Consider the following 18,341-nt stretch of genomic DNA (forward strand, 5'->3'; position numbering starts at 1 on the left):
TATTAGGGATAGGGAAAATGGGATAAACCACGGTTATGGTATTACATGGGTCAGCTATGATGCATGTAAGGACATTGGTATTTTGCAGCTCGGAGACAAAGACTGTCATAGTGAAAAATCTCATTTTTGCCTGTGAAAAAATAGACCAGCTAGAGTCACAAGCAACTATGAGATTATCATAATTTAAAGGCATTAATGGAAAAATCACAATTTTTAATTCAGCTTATTTCCTTTGTGCATTTGACAGAGCACTAGTGAAAAACATTTTTGCCTGTGAAAAAATAGACCAGCTAGAGTCGCAAGCAACTATGAGATTATTATAATTTAAAGGCATTAATGGAAAAATCACAATTTTTAATTCAGCTTATTTCCTTTGTGCATTTGACAGAGCACTGCCTAATTGTTCTCATTGCTCCTCATGCTCCAGCCATTTATTTTCCCCTCACCAAATCCTTGCAAAAATGAGTACGGATTTTTTAATGAAGTTTTAACATTTCATAAAATAATACTTTCACAATAATGTAGTCCAAAGCGAGATGAGAACAGGTCAGAACAATTAAGTAGGTAGTAATCATTTAATCCAACCTGGATGCTTTTTTAAATGAAAGTGCTCACATATTTTCAGAGCATTATAGGATCATATTTATAGCCTCTCAATTAAAACAAAAACAGTCAAGTGCTTTTACCTAGTCTTATAGTTCTGTGTTTTGCTTGCAAGGATCACTATCAAACAAGAGCGCTGTACAATTCAGAACTTTTGCATTACTTCAAATTTTAAAACTGTTTACCACAAATTTGTGCAAGCACTAACCTTTCCGCACCTCAGCCTTTTCATCTGTGCAGCAAAACTATGATACTGCTCTCTCTCACACAAGTGGAAGCCAAAAGCTTTAATTCCTTCCTTGTGAAGTAGCACTACTTGTAAAGTGCTTGAATACTTTCTTCTTCTTTGGACCAACGATTATCGCTAATTTTTAGAGAATGAGTAAGTGTTGAAATGGGAAGATAGCAGTGGCACAGTGGGAGGATACCGTTTTCAAACATTTAATATTAAACTAATTGAACACTTCTGAATTTTCTCAAGTCTTGTCTGACAATTTCTTCTCCAGAAGAAGTCTAAATTACTAAACATCCAGGTCACTGTTAAAAAATAGTCTATTCTCAGTTGTTATCACACGGCAATCAGAGCATAACCACATAGTTTTACATGCAAACGAGCCCCATAATGATGAGCTGGTGGAATCCCATGGCTAGATTTAATTTCATTGTATTAACACTGTTATTTCTACCATTTAATTTAAGCAGCTGATCACAGATTTAAGCAGTGTTCTAAGATTATTCTTATTTTGATTTAAATCATTCTCAGCTCTCCTGCTGTTCTCTCTTCAGACTGCTCACAAGTGCTGTAGGAGAGAAAACCCTGCTCATTCGTCAGCAAATCATACAAGCTTACTGAGCTTGTTTGGGACCACGGAGATGTGAAGGGAAGCAGACAAGCAAATATGAGATGAAAGATCTGGTAGAGGCCATTTTCTAGAAAAAAAATTAAGGAGCTGCAGCCACTGTTCCATACATTTGACTAAATCCATGTATCTCGGGGACGGCATCTTGTCACTTCTCCAAAGGCCAGACTCACACAGCAGCCTTTAATCGACTCATCCACGTCGCTGACATTATGCAACGGAACAAAAAGACTTTGCAGCTCCAACGTGCAGCCTCGGGAACATGTAGGTCAAAGGAGTGTGCCTGGGCACACAGGCCAGCTCTCCTTCGTCAGTCCCTCGCCACAAATGTCAATACCGATGTGTATGTAAAGTAATGGAAGCCACACCTCCCCTGTGCTTCATTTAGTAGGATTTACACACAGTTTTTCTCACCTGGCTGATTACTACATGAGTTCAAAAGCCCCCAAAAGAACCTTCACCTTTACCTGCAACTGAGAGCGTTTAAGCACAGAATTTGCACACAAGTGTTTCACCGACACAAATACGCACACGTGTTAAAGTGCGGAGAGCAACTCACCGAATGCACAGGAAAGGAGCTGTGCCGGTTGAGAAAGGAGTTAGAGACTGACATAGTGAGGCCCTGAGTGGCACCGATGTCCTCGGGGGTGAAGGGCACTTTAGTTTGCTGGACACAGTAGGAGACAGAAGAGAAAGAAGAGGCAGCATAGGAGGCCTGCTGAAGAGGGGGAAGAAAGCAAGAGACAGAAGACACAAAGAAAGAGAGCACAGAAAAGGCTATGAATAAAGGATAAGAAATGCTAACTGTAAAACAATGCATATAATGGCTCGCTAAACAAACAGCTATTCATACAGTTCATCAGAGCCAGACATACCAATATGCCTTTCTTGAGCTCAAGAGGCATGACAAAAATCACAGTTCAAATCTTCTTTGTTTCACAAATCCCTTAAAAATAAACTCCCACCTCCCCCTTCCAGTTCACCCATGGACAGCTGCTGCGGGGAGAGGCAAGCTGTTCCTCACTGCCCTTTTTTCTCCATGGTGTGGAGGGCAGACGCCCAAAGGAGGAACTGGCTCTTGCTTCTAGCTGTTAAGGAGCCGACTCTTGCAGATCATTATTTTTTTGTGGCAACCTGCAGACTGGCAACTTGGTCTTTCCAGTGTGATCTCTGGGCCCTCACTGGTACTGCTGAGATACTGGGTAACAGTCACGTACGGCCATTTTTCAGCCCAATCCAAACTGATGTATCATTTGCACAAGAGGGAGATATTACACTGTAAGTAACAAATACTAGTAAGGAACTTCTCCTGAATTCCACTATAGTAAGGAGTGTGAGGGAGGCTAAGGTATATCTAGGTTTTCTCAGCTCTGACTTATTGAATATAATGTGCAACTGTTTCATAAATAACATCCGAAGCTCACAAGAAAGGACTTCCTAATTATCATTTTATAGAGGAGTCCATCCAGCAAAACATGCCTACTGCTAGAGCAGCTGATGCCCATGTGATTTGCTGTTTCAGAAATTCTCATGGCAGCAGGAGCAGAAGAACAAGAGTCTGGTGGCTTTTACAATGACTGTTGAATAAGCCATCGTCTGCTTGCACCACTTTCCCAACAGAGAGATGAAGGTAAGGGTGGCAGGCTGCACTTGAAGAAACCTTTGCTTCAAGGGAACTGCAAGCAACACCTTGATGGTATCAGCTTGCAAGACTACAAGAATGCCTAGCAGGCAAACCAGTGACAACTTGGCTGCCCAGATAATGATTAAAGGGCAGCAAAGAAATGCTTTGCTTCAGCTGACAAATTCAGAAAAGCAGCAGAATTTCCCTTCTGCACAATGGCTACAGTAAATCTGTGCTTTACACACCCTCTCTCATGACTGTGTTAAGACCAAGTCACCACTGGAAACTATCACTAGAGTGTAGCCACCTCTAGGAGGAGGAGGTAGGGCAAGGGACTACAAGGTACAAGTGACAGTGCAAGGATCACACTGACAAGGGGACCACGGACTCTGGAGAACTGCTTGATCCTTCAGAGGAGTCCTGTAGACTCTTCAGTGTCCCTGCAAAGCAGGGACACTCACCAAAGATGGGACACGGGCGTTTAAGGTCTCATCCCCACAAAGCAATAATGCATACTACTCAGTTTAGCTTAGCCAGAAAACGTTACTTTATCTTTTTAGGACTCCTACCTGTATCACAGGAATGTAGTTATGCAAATCCCAAAATTAGAGCTCTTGGTTGCTTTTCCCATTTGATTAAGAAGTAACACCCTGGGACAGTCAAACTTTAGCATAGATAACATGAAGAAATATTGCAACAGTTGCCCTCATGATGGTAAGACCATGGCTCTGTTCCCACATTTCCTCCTGTTTTGTTAAAGCCATGGCCAATTTAAGTTAGCTACATCAGCACAAAAGATGCCTTTTTTTTTTTAATAAATAGAGCAAATCAGATAATTAATATAAACAAACCCCCTAAGGTTGGAGTTAAAAAAAAAAAAAGATAAAAGAAAGGAAGACCCTTAAAAAGAAATAGGACAAAATCCTAGCTCCACTGAGGTTGGAAACAAAACTGCTGCTGCCATCACTGAGGCCAGGATTTCATCCCCTACATGGAAAATGGCACTTGCTGTACTGTTAAACCCACCACCCGACACACATACACATGTGGATGTGCCTTTTTGTGCTGGGAGTCTGGAAGGGCTAGCAGAACACTGAAAAACAGGTAAAATCCTGACTCACACAAGGGGACTAATGTGGAGAAAACATGCTTGAGTTAAATAATGGCTATACCGAAGTTCTGTGGCTCTGGCAAAGACTGAGCCATAAAAGCAGTTATTATGTTTAAACAGTTATTATTTGTGGCATCCTTGACAACAGTTTCAAAACAGCATTGGGAACAACAGTGCAGCAATCTTTTGAAAATCGTGTTGCCCAGCGTGTCAAAATCTTCAAAGCAGTTGTTGTTACACAAGCCTGTAGTCTGGCACAGATTCAGCCATGCCATGTGGAAGATTAACGTTTCATTTTTAGGGCGTTTTAGGACTTTCAGAGCTTGTGGGGAACAGTCTGAACGTAGGGTTAGAAAGGAGCTCAAAGGAGGTGATGCAAAATGCCTAAAAACATGTTAACAAGATGACAAGGAGCATGATGTGGTAACACCAACGAGACATCCTCCCACCACAGCAGCCTGTCAGAAACAGGAGTAGCAAGAATAGAGCTGCTCCTGGGAGGCCGGTGTGCCCTGCCGGGCAGGGCGCCATGGATGTCACTCACCAGCTGCCGCTGTTTCGGTGGGAGAGCAGGAGGAGGTGCCAGATCTTGAGAGGGGTCTAAGCTGATAAAGGAGTCATTGAACCCATAGACTTCCATGAGGTGCTTGTTCTTCTGCTGGTAGATGTGCTCGTTCTGAGGGGTCTGGTAGAACATGGATGGCTGTGGCTCTGAGTAGTCTTCCACAAACTGCATATATGCCATCACTGCAAAAAAAAGGTCGCATCACTGTTCCTGGTCCGCACGGTGCAGCTGCAACAAGCAGGCATTCTCAAAATAAAGTAAGAGTAAGGCCATGCCACTCTCAGTCGGGCTTTGCTGCAGGCCGGGAGCAGCAAGGCATCCGTGCCCTGTTCACAGGTAGCTCACACAGTCAGTTGCCATCTACCTTGCAGGAAAGGATCTAAATATCCCATCCTGCAAGCCAGGGCACAACAAACATAATCACAGGCCACAAACACATCTGACAACAGTTTAAGGAACCAGCGAGGTCTCCAGACAGCTACTTGAGAAGTCTGATTCACTGACTCTTAGCCCAAATCCCTTCCTCATGTAACCCATGGCAATTTTGAAAATATTCTTCAACAGCTAATGCCCAAACTCACCAAAAAAACAGAATATCTTTAGTCTGCTTTCTAGGAGGCACATATAATCTTGTACAAAGATGCAACCTTGACAATAAATCTGTAATAATTCTTGTGCCTATAATAAGTCTCATACCTGTAGTCAGCAAGATTTCTAGAACGAGGAGGCTTGCAGCCTTTCTCCATTCTAGCAAGCTGATAAAACTGTTATCGGAAAACACCTACCTGTGAGACTGGGTGTACCTCTCCATCAGCTATTTATATGCCACTGCCAATGCTGGCACAAGAGACTTACCTTTTAAAAGTGCCACTGACCATGCCTTCCTACCTCCTTAGCTCAAATCCAACACCCTTTGCTCCCATCCCTATTTAAAGCATCTTATCATCTCCAATTTTTGAATCCAACTGACTCAAAAGCTTTTCTGAGATGTGGTTCAATGGAAATATTAAATGGGATCAAATCTTATTTAGAGGACCTTTCCATCGGTACAATATCCTTCCAAAATATATGAAAAAAACCACACAGGTCTGCCTATGCGGCTCTGACAGAGGATTAGTTACAGCTGCAATATTTTAGTGTTGGAGGGGGAGAATGACACCCAGTGTCATAGAAAGACTACAAAACCCCAGAATTATTAAGGTTCAGAAGTGTATGTAATAAATGTAAAATAAATAAAGAAAACTCTGCTATATACCTGAGAACAGGAGCAATAGATGTATTTAAGTGTCATAAAAAGGACTAACCAAGGCCTTTTTTGTAAATATGCTGTCATGCACGAGATACGCTGTGATCATTCCTCCCTTCTTCCTGATAAACAAGCAGTTGTCAGTTTTTGTAAATCTGGTCATTAGGTGGCAATTATTCAGCTTCTGCTGGCATTTCAGTTGTACAGCTGAAATGAATGGATGACTTCAGTGAAAGCTATAAATACAACGACCACAATGCAGTATTTGCACATCGTGAAGCCGGTTCCCACACTAGCTGCAAGGCAAAGCCCTCTGCTCACCTGTCAATGCAGATCTGCGGGCCAGCCTATTTCAAACAGGATGCAGCCGTGCAAACGTGTCGGCAGGAAGGAGTCGCTTTGCACCTGTCTTTTGCACCTTTTTTCAGATTTCCTCTAATATTTTAAACTCCATTTAGAAATGGAGCTAACACAGCTGCCCCTTCCCACAGAATGATATCCCTCCTCCAAAAAATAGAATAAAGAGAAAGGAAGAGAAGAAAAAAAAAAAAAAAAGGTCGTGGCAATCGGCGTGCAGGAAACCTCAGCTGATGGATTTCAATCCCGACCGGTAACACCTGCTGTCCCCATCCTGTGACCCCACATGGTGCTGCCAGTGGACAACCTGTTCATGTCCCGCAGTACTGCCAGCTCCTGCACAGCTCTGCCAAGGCTGCTGAAATTCTGACCTCCAGTACCCCCTTCTACCCGAGCCTTGCTCCTCTTCCTCCCCCAGCCGCCCTCCTGCCTTCCCAGCACCACTTCACAGATGTAAGTCACCACCCTTGCTGGTTCAGACCTCTCCTTTTTGAAGTGAGTGTGACAGAGGTTTCAAACTGCACACACATGCGTGTTGGTGTGCGTTTGTGCCCGCTCATCTGCTGGTGTCAGCACTCATGTTAAAGCCAAGACCAAATTTCCTCATGCCCGTGAATTTTAGCCTAAGTCCCAACAGTGAAAAGAAGCACGTTCTGGCAATTTTCTCTTAGTTGAAATCATGGTGAAGGAGTCTTGGTGTAGAAAATACAGAATTGCTAAAATAGTTTTCAAACGTAAGCGATTCAGTTGACTAAGGTACTCCTATTAATACCTGTGCCCTGAAAAATGCCTTGGTACCATACAACAACATTAGAGGATAAGATCTAAAGAAGGCTTATGAAAGATATTTCTCTAGCAGCAAAAGTGAACTAAGGATCAAGACTCCTTGGAGAAGCGTAGAGGACAAGAGCTTGAGGGAAAAGACCACATTTTGAGAGCTCATCAACTGAGTAGGACAAAAGCCAAGAAGTCAGGCTTGGCAGTCCTGGTGCAATGCAGCTGACATTGCCAAATTCAGAGCAACCCTTCATGCGGAGTTACCTACAAAAACAGTGCTTCACTGAACGTCCAGATCTAAAGACAACACTCGGGATTGACAGCTGTGAGTTCCTGGGTTCAGACGTCTGTATGATGCTACAACTCGGGAAGTGTTGGCAAAAAGGGTATCACATTAGACACTTGTGTAAAATTAAATTACTCTAACTCAAGGTAGTAAGCCTGAATGCTGTTGAGAGCCTTAACTCAATCTGCAAGGGAATAATGAAGAGCTTTTTTATCTCAGCTCTTTAGGAGGCTAATGCATCCCATCGCCATGGCAGCTCCCCTGCCCTGCTTGTTACAGCTAGCCCAGGGTGGGTGAGCATGTCTCTGCTTCTACTTTGTCTTCTTCTCTGTTTTTAGGTGAAGCGAAAAACAGTTGGCATGGTGAAATACAAACCTGGCTCAGGAGTGGAGACGGCAGAGCGCAAATTCAAATGGGCATCATTAAAATGCTGCCAATCTTGAACAGGAGAGTAAGGGAGCAGGGCCACTCCTGAGACTGCTGTTTGCAAAGGGTCTTCTCTCTCCCGTCTCCCTCCATCCCTTCCCCTCTCTGCTGTGGTATTTAACAAGGCAGAAATTTAAAAAGCAGATGGGAAATTACATCACCAGCTCAGATCAGGCTGCACGCCCTGCAGCGACTCTGTGCAGAGGGAGGGATGGGGGCTGCAACCTCCACGGTGAGCAGCTGGGGTGGAGTGACACAGTCTCAAGGCAGCACCCCGGGAGAGAAGGGAGGCGTGAGAGAGAAACCTCTCCCATCACAGTACCGTGCCCAGCTTATGTCAGTTCTGAACCCAGACAGAAAATATTTGGGGGGAGAAAAAAAAAAATCTCAGACTGAGGCTAGGAACACCTTCCCAGCAATCTGCCTGCAGTGCCTTGGCTGTCATTTCTGAAGGAGCTAAAGCTGCTCAGGGATTTCTATCACACACCAGTTCTGCCCACGTGGTAGAGTCACAGGTACTGCTCAGAGGGCACCAGCAGCACCCAAGCCAGCTCGCCGTGCAGCTGCTGGTCCTGGAAGCTGCAAGGAACTTCTAGAAGATTATCAGCAATAAGGCACATCTGCAATATAGGTAAGGCATAGTAGTACCCGATGAGGAGGACTCACTGGTCTAGCCTGACTCCTGGCGTTGTGTCAGCAGCCTGTGTTACAACTGGCCCGGAACAAGCGCAACAGATTTGTGTGCGTGGGCAAGAGCCAAAATAATGGAAATTTTTAAGCTATACCACACATCAACTCACTGGAGAAGTTAAGGTTAAATAAGCCAGCCTTTGCTGTCACCTCTGGGAGGAGAGCTGTTTTTCAAAGAGCTCGCATTATCCACTGGCTAAGCCCAGGCTGCCCTCAGCGTGGTTCCTGCAGTTAAATACCAGCTGCTTACAGGGCACCAGGTTGCATTTTGTTCCCACTGACAGGGAGGGAAACATGAATAAGTGCCTTGCTTCGAGTTTGCAAGCTGTTTGGGGGGAGGATCTTGTTGTTTCTGACTCTGGGCTCTTCATGGCAGAAGCTGCTCCATGTCTGCGTCTTGTACAGCAGGAGCATGATGCTGGTGCTCAAGCAGAAGTCTGGAGTAATTTGTCCTTAGCACAGTAACATGTACTATTATAGCACAGTAAAATAACAATAATTCATGCCAGGCTAAAAGGCTTATCACTCCTCTGTTTAAATTATAGAGAAGTCAACTCTTGGAGGTCCCTCTGAGCACAGCTCACAGCAATACACACTGTTAACCCTAGCAGGATTTGCTGTATATTATCAATAAAAAGACCATTGAAGTCTCTGCTGCAACATTTCCTGCCAACTACCAAAAGATGACCTACAACAAAGGGACTACAAGCAAGTTCCATCTGTGAGAGCTCTAGATCTTTTTAATAAATTCATGCATCTCCTCCGGATCCCAGGAGTTTGTTGGGGTTGTGGAAGCAGCACTGCCTCACCTATATGATTACAGAAGAATATCTACATGCATCAGCCTTCAGGCAAAAAAATCCTGGGTGCTACCATACAGCCTGAGTAATGTTTTACTGCCCTTTTAATGTTGAAAATAAAAGTAAAACTAACAACCACAAATCTGTGGTGTGATATAGTGTAGAGTAAAGACAATCTAAAACAAGTTCTCAGTGTCACATGAATGCAGTTAAAAAATCCGCAGCAGTCAGGTAACAGCCCAAATACTACTACAAGCTTTGCAGCAAGGATGCTTTATCAAACCATCAGAGCTGACAACACATTAGATAACAGCTTCTACCTTTCCTAACAATACAATCTGATCAATACTCCAAGAGCTTCTGATAGTGCCAGATGATTAACTCTATTCTAACATCAAAGAAAATTCACAAACAAGGCCTTGGTATTGAGGTTAAAAGTGTGCACGGGCAATAATGACGAAGATAGCTTTTAAAATTGTTTTTAAGTAACTCCTTGACATCTCATATGATAACAGAAAACAAAGCGCTCTCTCTCAACTGTCAAATTGCCTCTTACCCAAGATTCACGCAGGCGTCTCCCCCTACTAAAGCTGCCTACGTGTACAGAGGTGCATTTCCCTGCACCCATCCCAGTCTGCATGGTGTAAAACCACCTGGACCCTGCCCTCGTTATTAATATGCAGAGCCCACAAGGACCTGATCCTACAGTAAGGAGGCTCTGCATCACATCCCCTTGCAGCTGGTACTGCAGGCAAGTATTTTGAACAGCACGAGCCATAACAACCAACCCTGGCTATGCCCTGTGCCAGCATTTATTTCCTTTCTGTTATCTACAAACAAACATCTAAGCTCCTTTTTAGCTGCTTTCAGTATCTTTTAACTGCTTGCTTACCAGAGAGAGGTAAAAGTGATTTCCTATGTATGGGGACACTGAAGTACATGACCCTCACTTTCAGGTGGGTCAAGCCTTGTGGTCTGATTAAAATCCCAGAGGGTTACAAATGTGGACTGGTCACTTAGGGATAATGGAAATGCTTTTAGCCAACGCACTTCTTAAAAAAAAAAATGACTGGCATAGTAAACTATCATAGCAATGGACAGAATACTGACCCTGCTGCATGACACACCGATCTCACTTTCACCTTATTCCCAGTGAAAAGACTATAAACTGCAGAAATGAGTCAGAAGGCCAACTCGGCACTTTTGAATCAGCTCTTCATTTGGGCTGCCAGCCATACAGTGTAACGCTGTTGATCCAGGTCTTGTATACGCTACCTCCTCATGCAACGTACAACTGCAAAGAAGCCAGTGACTAGTAAACTAACATCTGCTGGATCTCACTATGTAGTCCACAGCCTTCCTTGGCAGATCAGTAAGGCTGCTTTTTTGGCAAGAGGTTTCACGTGTTTTCAGCCATGAACATTAAGGAAATCAGAATAAGGCCGTGAGCTTGAGTCGCAGTCAGTACTGGTGTGCCAGGAGTCTGGCTGGGGATGGCGAGCCTTCGCATTTAGAGGCTGCTCATTTTAACGATGTGGGAAATTCTTAGGCATCCAAAGGAAATGAGATCCTGTAGCAAAACAGCAGTACTGGACGCTAGGTTAATAGTGTTGTCTTGCACAGCTATGTGGGTGACTGTGTTCCTATTGCCAAATAACTGCTCTGGCAATGCTCGGTTTTGGACAGAAAAGCAGCCCTTTCTCTGAGCTCTTGGAGAGCACCCAATTCTTTCCTGCAGTGGGAAAACATTTATAAAATGGGGGCAGGGGGGAAGGAATGGACATAAAAAGGGAGGATAAACCAGGAAGATCTGCAAGGCAGAGTGCCTCAAAGATCTGCACTCAGGTAAACAGAGAAGTAAAATGGTCTCACTATAGTAATGAAGATGCTGTGTGATGCCAGCTCCCCTGGGCCTTGAGCTCCCCGCCAAAGGACTGACACTTCCCTTCCATGCCTTTGACGCTGACTAACTGACTTTGACACTCAGCCTCACGTAAGCAAGGGCGTTACCTTGGGGTCACCATTACTTAGTGGTCATCAGAAGTTCAACAACTGCAAGGAAAAGGAAAGGTAAAAGGAAAACCCAAACACAAGAACTTGCTTACTGTGTTTGTTTTTCTTCTCTGGTAGAGGTGGTGGCTTCTCTGGGTCACTGTTAGAATCTGGAGCAGCAAAGTCAGAAATGAATTCAACCGGTGCTGAAGAGTTTCCTTGCTGGAAAGGCAAAACAGCAGCAAACGGCGTGAAGGGTACTGATGGGACAGACGCTGCATTCTGCATGTCATCCTCCGAGATGTTATCGTATTGGGAAGGGTGCCTCTCATAGGACACCCTGCAGCCTGAGTTATCTGAAGTCTGAGAGGCTGCGCTCCTCCTCTTCTTTTCTGGTAAAGCTGGAGGAGTCTCTGTTGGCTGTGCTGCTCCCGAGAGGCTGCAGAATTCCAGTGGAGGAGAGCTGCCCTGTGGGAGCTGGAAAGCATGTCCATGGAAAGGGGAGCCAGACTCACCCAAGGACTCTGGCAATGGGCTGAGGATACCTGGCACCTGCTGAGGTATCTGATCAGCGTTGGAGAGGTCCTGCTGCAGGAATTCATAGTCTGGATCATAGTGATCCGATTGATCTGGTTAAACAGAGGGGACAGGAGAATGATGCATTACTTTCTCTCTTTTACTGCTTAGCCCTTCTCAATTCTGCCCCTCCCACTCCATCAGTTAATTAATCAGCTCATTTAATCAGAGTGGTACTTCCTTGCAGCAGGGACCATCTTGCTACACCTTCTGTAACGTCCAGCCTTAATAAAACTCTCATCGTTATTTCTTTACACTAGCAAACAAATAACAAAAATTCAATAGGTAGATCATTGCAGAGATTATTTATGTTTCATATTTATATTTATATTTTCTTTCCTAGTACATAGATACAACATTGCTTTAGTCTACCAGGACTGTAATTTCCTACTGATGTCTGCAGACAAGGCTGAAATCAACAAAACATTCCACTTGAGAGCTGAATTGAGTTTGAACACAATCATCTATAGCTAGGGAAACACATTCCCCTGGGCTTTTTCCTATCTGACAGAATATAATTCTGCATAGAACCGCTCGCAGCAACTACAAGATGACAGTTGCAAGCACAATCCATTTACTTCTGCATCACAGCCACAACAGCTCCCGAACAAGAGTGATGGGGGCTCCTCCAGCGGCTCTGGACAACCCCTCGCTTACCTAATGTTTCACAGCTTGTGTTGCGGGAGCACTGACCACTGTCCCGATCCAGGGAAGAGAGCTGCTCGTCAGATTTGCTGAGTTTGCCGATGCTACTGCACGGTGAGAGGCGAGGAGATTCCCCCCCGTAGGAGTGGCTTCCACCCGACAACCTTCTCTGGGCATAGCAGTCAACATCAAAATCCTTAAGCAAAAAAACCAAATAACCGTCATTCTTGGCAGCTCGCTAGCAAGCAAGATGCAGCTCGAGGAGCAAACACCTCACAGCTGCATTAAGAAAACCAGGAGGGGAGAGGATCGGTGCTGCTAGCTCTCTCTAGTTAGAGAAGCTCTTCAGGACCACAGAAAACGTCTGATTTGGTAAACAGCCCATGCCAGGGAGCTCTGTGTGTTCTTGCTTCCAGGCAGGGTGTGCTGCAACCCACGCTGGGCTTCACAGACGCTGAGAAGATGGCCAAGTTCCTCACTGCTACACACGTCTGATGACTGCTTGTCAAGACACTGATACCAGGTAACCAGACTGCAAGATTACTCATTAAATAACTGGGTCTTCAGCAAATATTTGGTTAGCTTAGGTGCATGCAAAGGGAAAATAAGTTATAGTGAGATACAACTTTCTGCGCCTATGACATTTCTACTTCGGAAATTACCTCAAGCTTTTCCACCTGCGAGTGAACCCCTCAAGTATTCCCACTCTTGCAAAACAACCTAAGTGTGATTGTACTAGTAACTGAAGAACTGCCACAGCTTCATCTGGGTCAGCCAAACGACAGCAGAGGCTCCCTAAGCCGGAGCTGAGGCTTTGGGGATGAGGACGAGGTTTGATTTTGGTGCAATTTAATACGATTCAGGTCCTCACTGCTGAGTTAGTAAGTTCCTGAATGTGTAAAGCAAACCCAGCCATTTACAACCTCATAAACCCCAGACTAGCACAAGTGATGGAATATGATTAACACACACAGTCACAAGTTTTCCATTTTTCTACCAGAAAATTTACAAATTTCCCCAAAGCACCAGCAGTGGTCAGAGCAGTTGCTCAAACTACTGCTTGGGTTAAAAGATGTTTTAAATTGTGACTGGATGAAGACAGACTTCTGATCTCAATATGCCACATGCTCCCTTGGCCTGTAAGTAAACCTTGGTGAGATCTCGGTAAGCTCAGCCAGCTGCTCTGTACCCTGATCTATTCAACACGGCAACACTCAGCCGCTCACACCTTCACACTCTGCTACAGCTCAAGGCAACAAAGTTTGTAGCAATTTGTTAATTAAATACAACAGCACTGCAAAAAAAAATTAAGCTGTTCACATTATTTATTATACTGATGTTCCTGTCGCTAAAACTCCCGCTCCAGAGCTCTCCCGTACAGGGACGAGCAGAGGTGTGCAGGGAACTGCGCGGCTGCAGGTCACAGCACCTCTCTGAGCTTTTGCTACCGTTCACAGCACGTTTCCCTTGGCTTTCACAAAGGGGTTATGCCATTACCTGTCTGTTGATTCCAACAGGTAAACTGGACCCACTGGTGGCTCGACTCATGGGGGCCACAACTGCCACTCTGGTTGGGGAAGGTGCCGACTGCCGTTTTTTAGGGGGCAATGCTGGTGGAGGGCTGCAAGACACAACAGGCATTGATGCTTCCATTACTCTTCCAGCAAAAAGACTTTCAGAGGCTTCACGAGCTTGTTTTCCAGAAAGCCTTTGACTTGCCAGGCTCAGAACTCACAGGTTCTTGTCCAAAGCTGGCCCGGATCTATTCAGCAAAGTGTATCCACTAACAAATATCAATTTAAGAATACTCTCACAGGTAAGGTCCTGTTCAGTGATTTATTTTTTAAGGTTGGAAAAGAGTTGGCATTTCTCAAACAAAAACAATTGCTGTTTTAAAAATTATTTTTAATGGAGCTAATTAGCACGGTAATTATTTCTTAATAAAAGTGGTGAAAATCCAAATTAAATGTTTTGGTTGACCCAAATATTGTTTCCATTCACAGAAGTCACTCTTCCTCAAACCTTCCAGGTCTGAAAAATGTTCAAAGTTTCAAAAATTTACAGGACAGGAAAATTCTTTTTCTGCCCTTTTACTCTCCTGGTGAACTTCAGGGAACAAGATGGTCAGCGTTGCTCTCACCACGTATACTGTTTTGGCATGAATCTGTTTCAGATACACACATTAGCAGTAACTAGTGAGATTTTAACCACTGTACTTTTAGGTTTTGCTTTTAATGACACATAATTCTGGTAATCGTCAAGCCTGTGAGGTTTCCAAGAGCACACGTACTCTGTTCCTGGAACATACCAGGAAATTTTTATATAACCCATGAGAATTCATAAAATACATAGAAATGTGATTCTTTTTGCCAGCCACAGCCCTTGATGCCGCATTTTCAAATTAGCACGACACGTATTTTTCACACCATCCATTAGCACCAGCACTAGAGAAGAAAAACATCATACACACAGAGCAAAAACCTGCGAATTGGGGTTTTTCTCTTCCTTCTCAAAATAGAACATAGAAACTTTCATGTGGTTACTCGTAGAACAGGGTAAGAACAACCAAGCAAAAGATTTTTTTCACGCACTATTGGCTCCTTTCACTCTTAAGCTGATAAGCAACGCAGGACAACATGGATGTGCAGGACAGATTGGTAACTGCCAGCTGAGGTTAACAGAACATTTCCCATTGGATACAACAGCACAAGACACTGTTGTACAGTGTGGTACTCGCGTAGTTTTAAATAAGGTTCTTACGCATTTATGTGATGCCTCTCATGCATGGATCTCAGGGCATGGCACTATCCTCACATAAAAAGAAGGAAAGGAAAACACAGATAACGAAGGGTATTGCTCAAAACAGGACAGAGAGAACACAAAGTCGTAAACAGAGTCCAGGAGCAGGGAAGAATTACTCTGGAGGACTGGAAATTCAGAGGCGTCACTAACCCTCCTCATGACCTCTCTTGCGCACATTTTGCAAGATTGTTTAAAAAACAAGAAGCTGGTAAGAGCCACTGGTATTCTTCAGTCAGCTGGTTGGCCAGTATTACCTGTTTTCTGCCACACGAATGCTAGGCAGAGGGGGTTTAGGAGGTGCAACTTCTTCATCCATGGAGTCGGTCAGTAGCTCGTTGGATTGAGTCAAATTAGTTGTTTTGTTGAGGATCTCCATTTCTCGGTCTGTAAGGGGAAGTTCTGATGGGCTGCAACAAGCAAAATACAGATTGCAGATCATAGAACACAGTTGAAATGCAGCATGCTGACAGATTAATACATATTTTAAATCATATGCAATACGAGAGGCACCTACAGCAGAAGGCAGAATTTTCATCTGCAGGTGGAGTTCCATGTACGTGCAGAATACATGTGTCACGGCCAAGCGATGTTTCATGGCCAGATTTTGGTATCTTCCCTATCATAGCATATCGTTCTCTAAGTGGTCCCACTGTAATGGATGAGGCTACATAAAGAACACTACGTCACCCTCTGTGAAGAATAACTGAATGCTTTAATTCAACTATCAGTAGTCAGAACTTATCCCTTCTATATTAGTCCTGCACACAGAAGAAATCCTTGTCAGTGACCCACCTGTCAGATTTACATGCTGGTAAACTGGGTTTAACTGGGCTTGTGGGAGAGGGATGCTCCTGCTTTTCAATCGTGAGTCTGACCAGCTCCTGATGCATGGAGGAGAGAAGAAAAAGAGAATAATCATTATTTTCTGAATGCTGCACTCAAACATCCCAGGACAGAAAGGGATGCTACTGCAGTAAACTCTTGGTTACCCAGGTTATGAATTAACGATTGCATGGACACAGAGAGAGTTGAGCTGGGTGTAAGTCCGGTACAGAGCTGTACAAATGATGCAGCACTGCTTCTAAGGAGCAGCCTGCACCCAGCAGTAGTTTAGCCATATTTGAGTTAATGTGCATAAACCCTGGCCCTATGGGGATTCTGCACAAACCCACATATGTGTCTTTTTGCTGTGCTTCCTCCTTCCTCTATTGTCACAAATGTGTTCCCATCCCCACAACGCCCTAGATAATGGCAAACTGACTTTACGTACATAAATATAAGTACAGAAAAGTCTCACACAGTGGAGTACTTCACCTAGCCAGTAAAAGAACTAACTAATTGCTTTATATTTTATAAACAAGTATGTATTTGTTTCAAAAAGCAAGTTTTCTGTAAGGTGCCCAACAACAAATTAAATAGCGAACAGGCCTATTAAAAGGTCTGCTTCCCCTGAAGCCATCTTTTAACATGTTAGCAATGGAAGTCTTAATCATTCAAGGAACTACTGTAGTGTATCTGTTATAGGCAGATAAGGCTCTGGATAAAGAGATAAGGGCATGATAATCCTGAACTACAAGTCTGCCAGCAGTCGAAACAAGAGTCGTTCACGCCAGAAAGATCAAGAGAACATTTTATGGATGTCTGAGGCCAACAAATAGATCTACTGCTCACAGATACAAACACATGCCCTCTTACAGGCAGGCTGGAAAACTGGCACTGCTTCCTGACAGTATTGGCTTCCCAGCATATTATGCAAAGGAAACTATATGGGATCAATTTTTAAATTTTTTTTAAAGCAGCCTGAAGTACAGTGTCATCATTCCAGTATTATCTTCACGTCCATGTCTGCTGAGCTTGGAAACAACTGTCATTGCTCTCTCAATGCAATAACTGCAACTGGAATGTCATCATCGTCATCCTTCCAAGGAAGAGAAATATTCTAGTTCTCGTATTTTTATATAAGGCTCTATTTAAAGCTGAACTTCTGTGAGTCAACACATGCACAAGAGGAATAAAAGTACTGCACTGGATGTGCAAAGGATGGCAAATGCAGTCCACATGTCCACCATAGCTTGGTTTTGATGTTCTACTTACATTCTTGGTGTGAGCTTGTGCTCAGAAATAATTTACACCGTGGCAACCAAAAACACGACAAAACAGTCAGCTTTCCAGTTGTCCTGGAAAATCCCACACGTGGGGAAGGAAGAGAGAGCACAAACAGAGCACATGCAGATGTCCATGCGGGCTAATGCTATGACGATGTTCCTGTCTGGGGCAGACCAGACGAGCCCTGGCGAGGAACAGCGTGTTCTGAGAAGTGCCCTGATGAGAAAAAGCGCAGCACCAAGTTGACCACAGCCGACCAGCCTGGCCAGCTCCCACCTCCAAGGAGGGCCACGTCCCCCAGCAGGGAAATACTCTGCAACAAGGAGCAACAGACCGACAGGGCTTTTGACAATCTATCAGCTCCACTGTGGTGATGTACGTTACACAGTATGCAGAAAAGTAAAATAATTAAGGCCCTTCAATCACAGAAGAACTACGGTGGTAACACAGACACTGAAATGACCTGAGACTTCTCTGCTGAGTGTCCCCAGTTACTCAACAGAAACTATTTTTAAAAAATGTACTTTCCTCTGTTTCATCCTCTCTTTCAGGATGAACAATCTTTAATTAAAAACTCGCTATTCCTTTTAGACTTTAGAAATTCCCCTATAAAGTTTACAGAACGTCATTAGGAAAAAAACCCGTAGGACCTGGAAGCCTACAAAGCCCAAACAAGGCTTTTCTGTAAATCAGACGATTTGGAAATCACACAGTGACACCATTTGACTCTTCTGGCTGCAGCTGGCACCACGCTCCGAGTCACCGTCAGGAGCGAGTGATGACACAACGGATTGCCACCTTCCTGCCCTCTGGACAAACTTCCACCACTGAAGAGGTTTCTGGAGACTCTCATGCACTTCAACGGACTCGGCGTC

At 44.1% G+C, this 18,341-nt stretch overlaps 1 protein-coding gene across 5 annotated transcripts in view; it reads right to left on the reverse strand.

The window, feature by feature from the left end:
* The window catches only part of RAPGEF1 (Rap guanine nucleotide exchange factor 1), an 88,235-nt gene that overhangs the window by 24,386 nt on the left and 45,508 nt on the right, over positions 1–18,341 (reverse strand). For 2 of the 5 annotated variants that reach the window (XM_009286948.2, XM_009286946.2), the window contains exons 5-11: positions 16,153–16,241; positions 15,615–15,767; positions 14,056–14,179; positions 12,571–12,754; positions 11,451–11,966; positions 4,743–4,945; positions 2,023–2,178 (exon numbers count right to left, since the gene is read on the reverse strand). In XM_009286948.2, coding sequence (XP_009285223.1) covers positions 2,023–2,178; positions 4,743–4,945; positions 11,451–11,966; positions 12,571–12,754; positions 14,056–14,179; positions 15,615–15,767; positions 16,153–16,241 — 1,425 coding nt within the window. Of the gene's footprint in view, positions 1–2,022; positions 2,182–4,742; positions 4,946–11,450; positions 11,967–12,570; positions 12,755–14,055; positions 14,180–15,614; positions 15,768–16,152; positions 16,242–18,341 lie in introns of all 5 variants that reach the window. The other 3 variants (XM_019474078.1, XM_009286944.2, XM_009286949.2) reach the window with 2 other exon arrangements.

This window comes from Aptenodytes forsteri, unplaced genomic scaffold (genome assembly GCF_000699145.1).
Source record: "Aptenodytes forsteri isolate BGI_AS27 unplaced genomic scaffold, ASM69914v1 Scaffold136, whole genome shotgun sequence".
NCBI lineage: Eukaryota > Metazoa > Chordata > Aves > Sphenisciformes > Spheniscidae > Aptenodytes > Aptenodytes forsteri.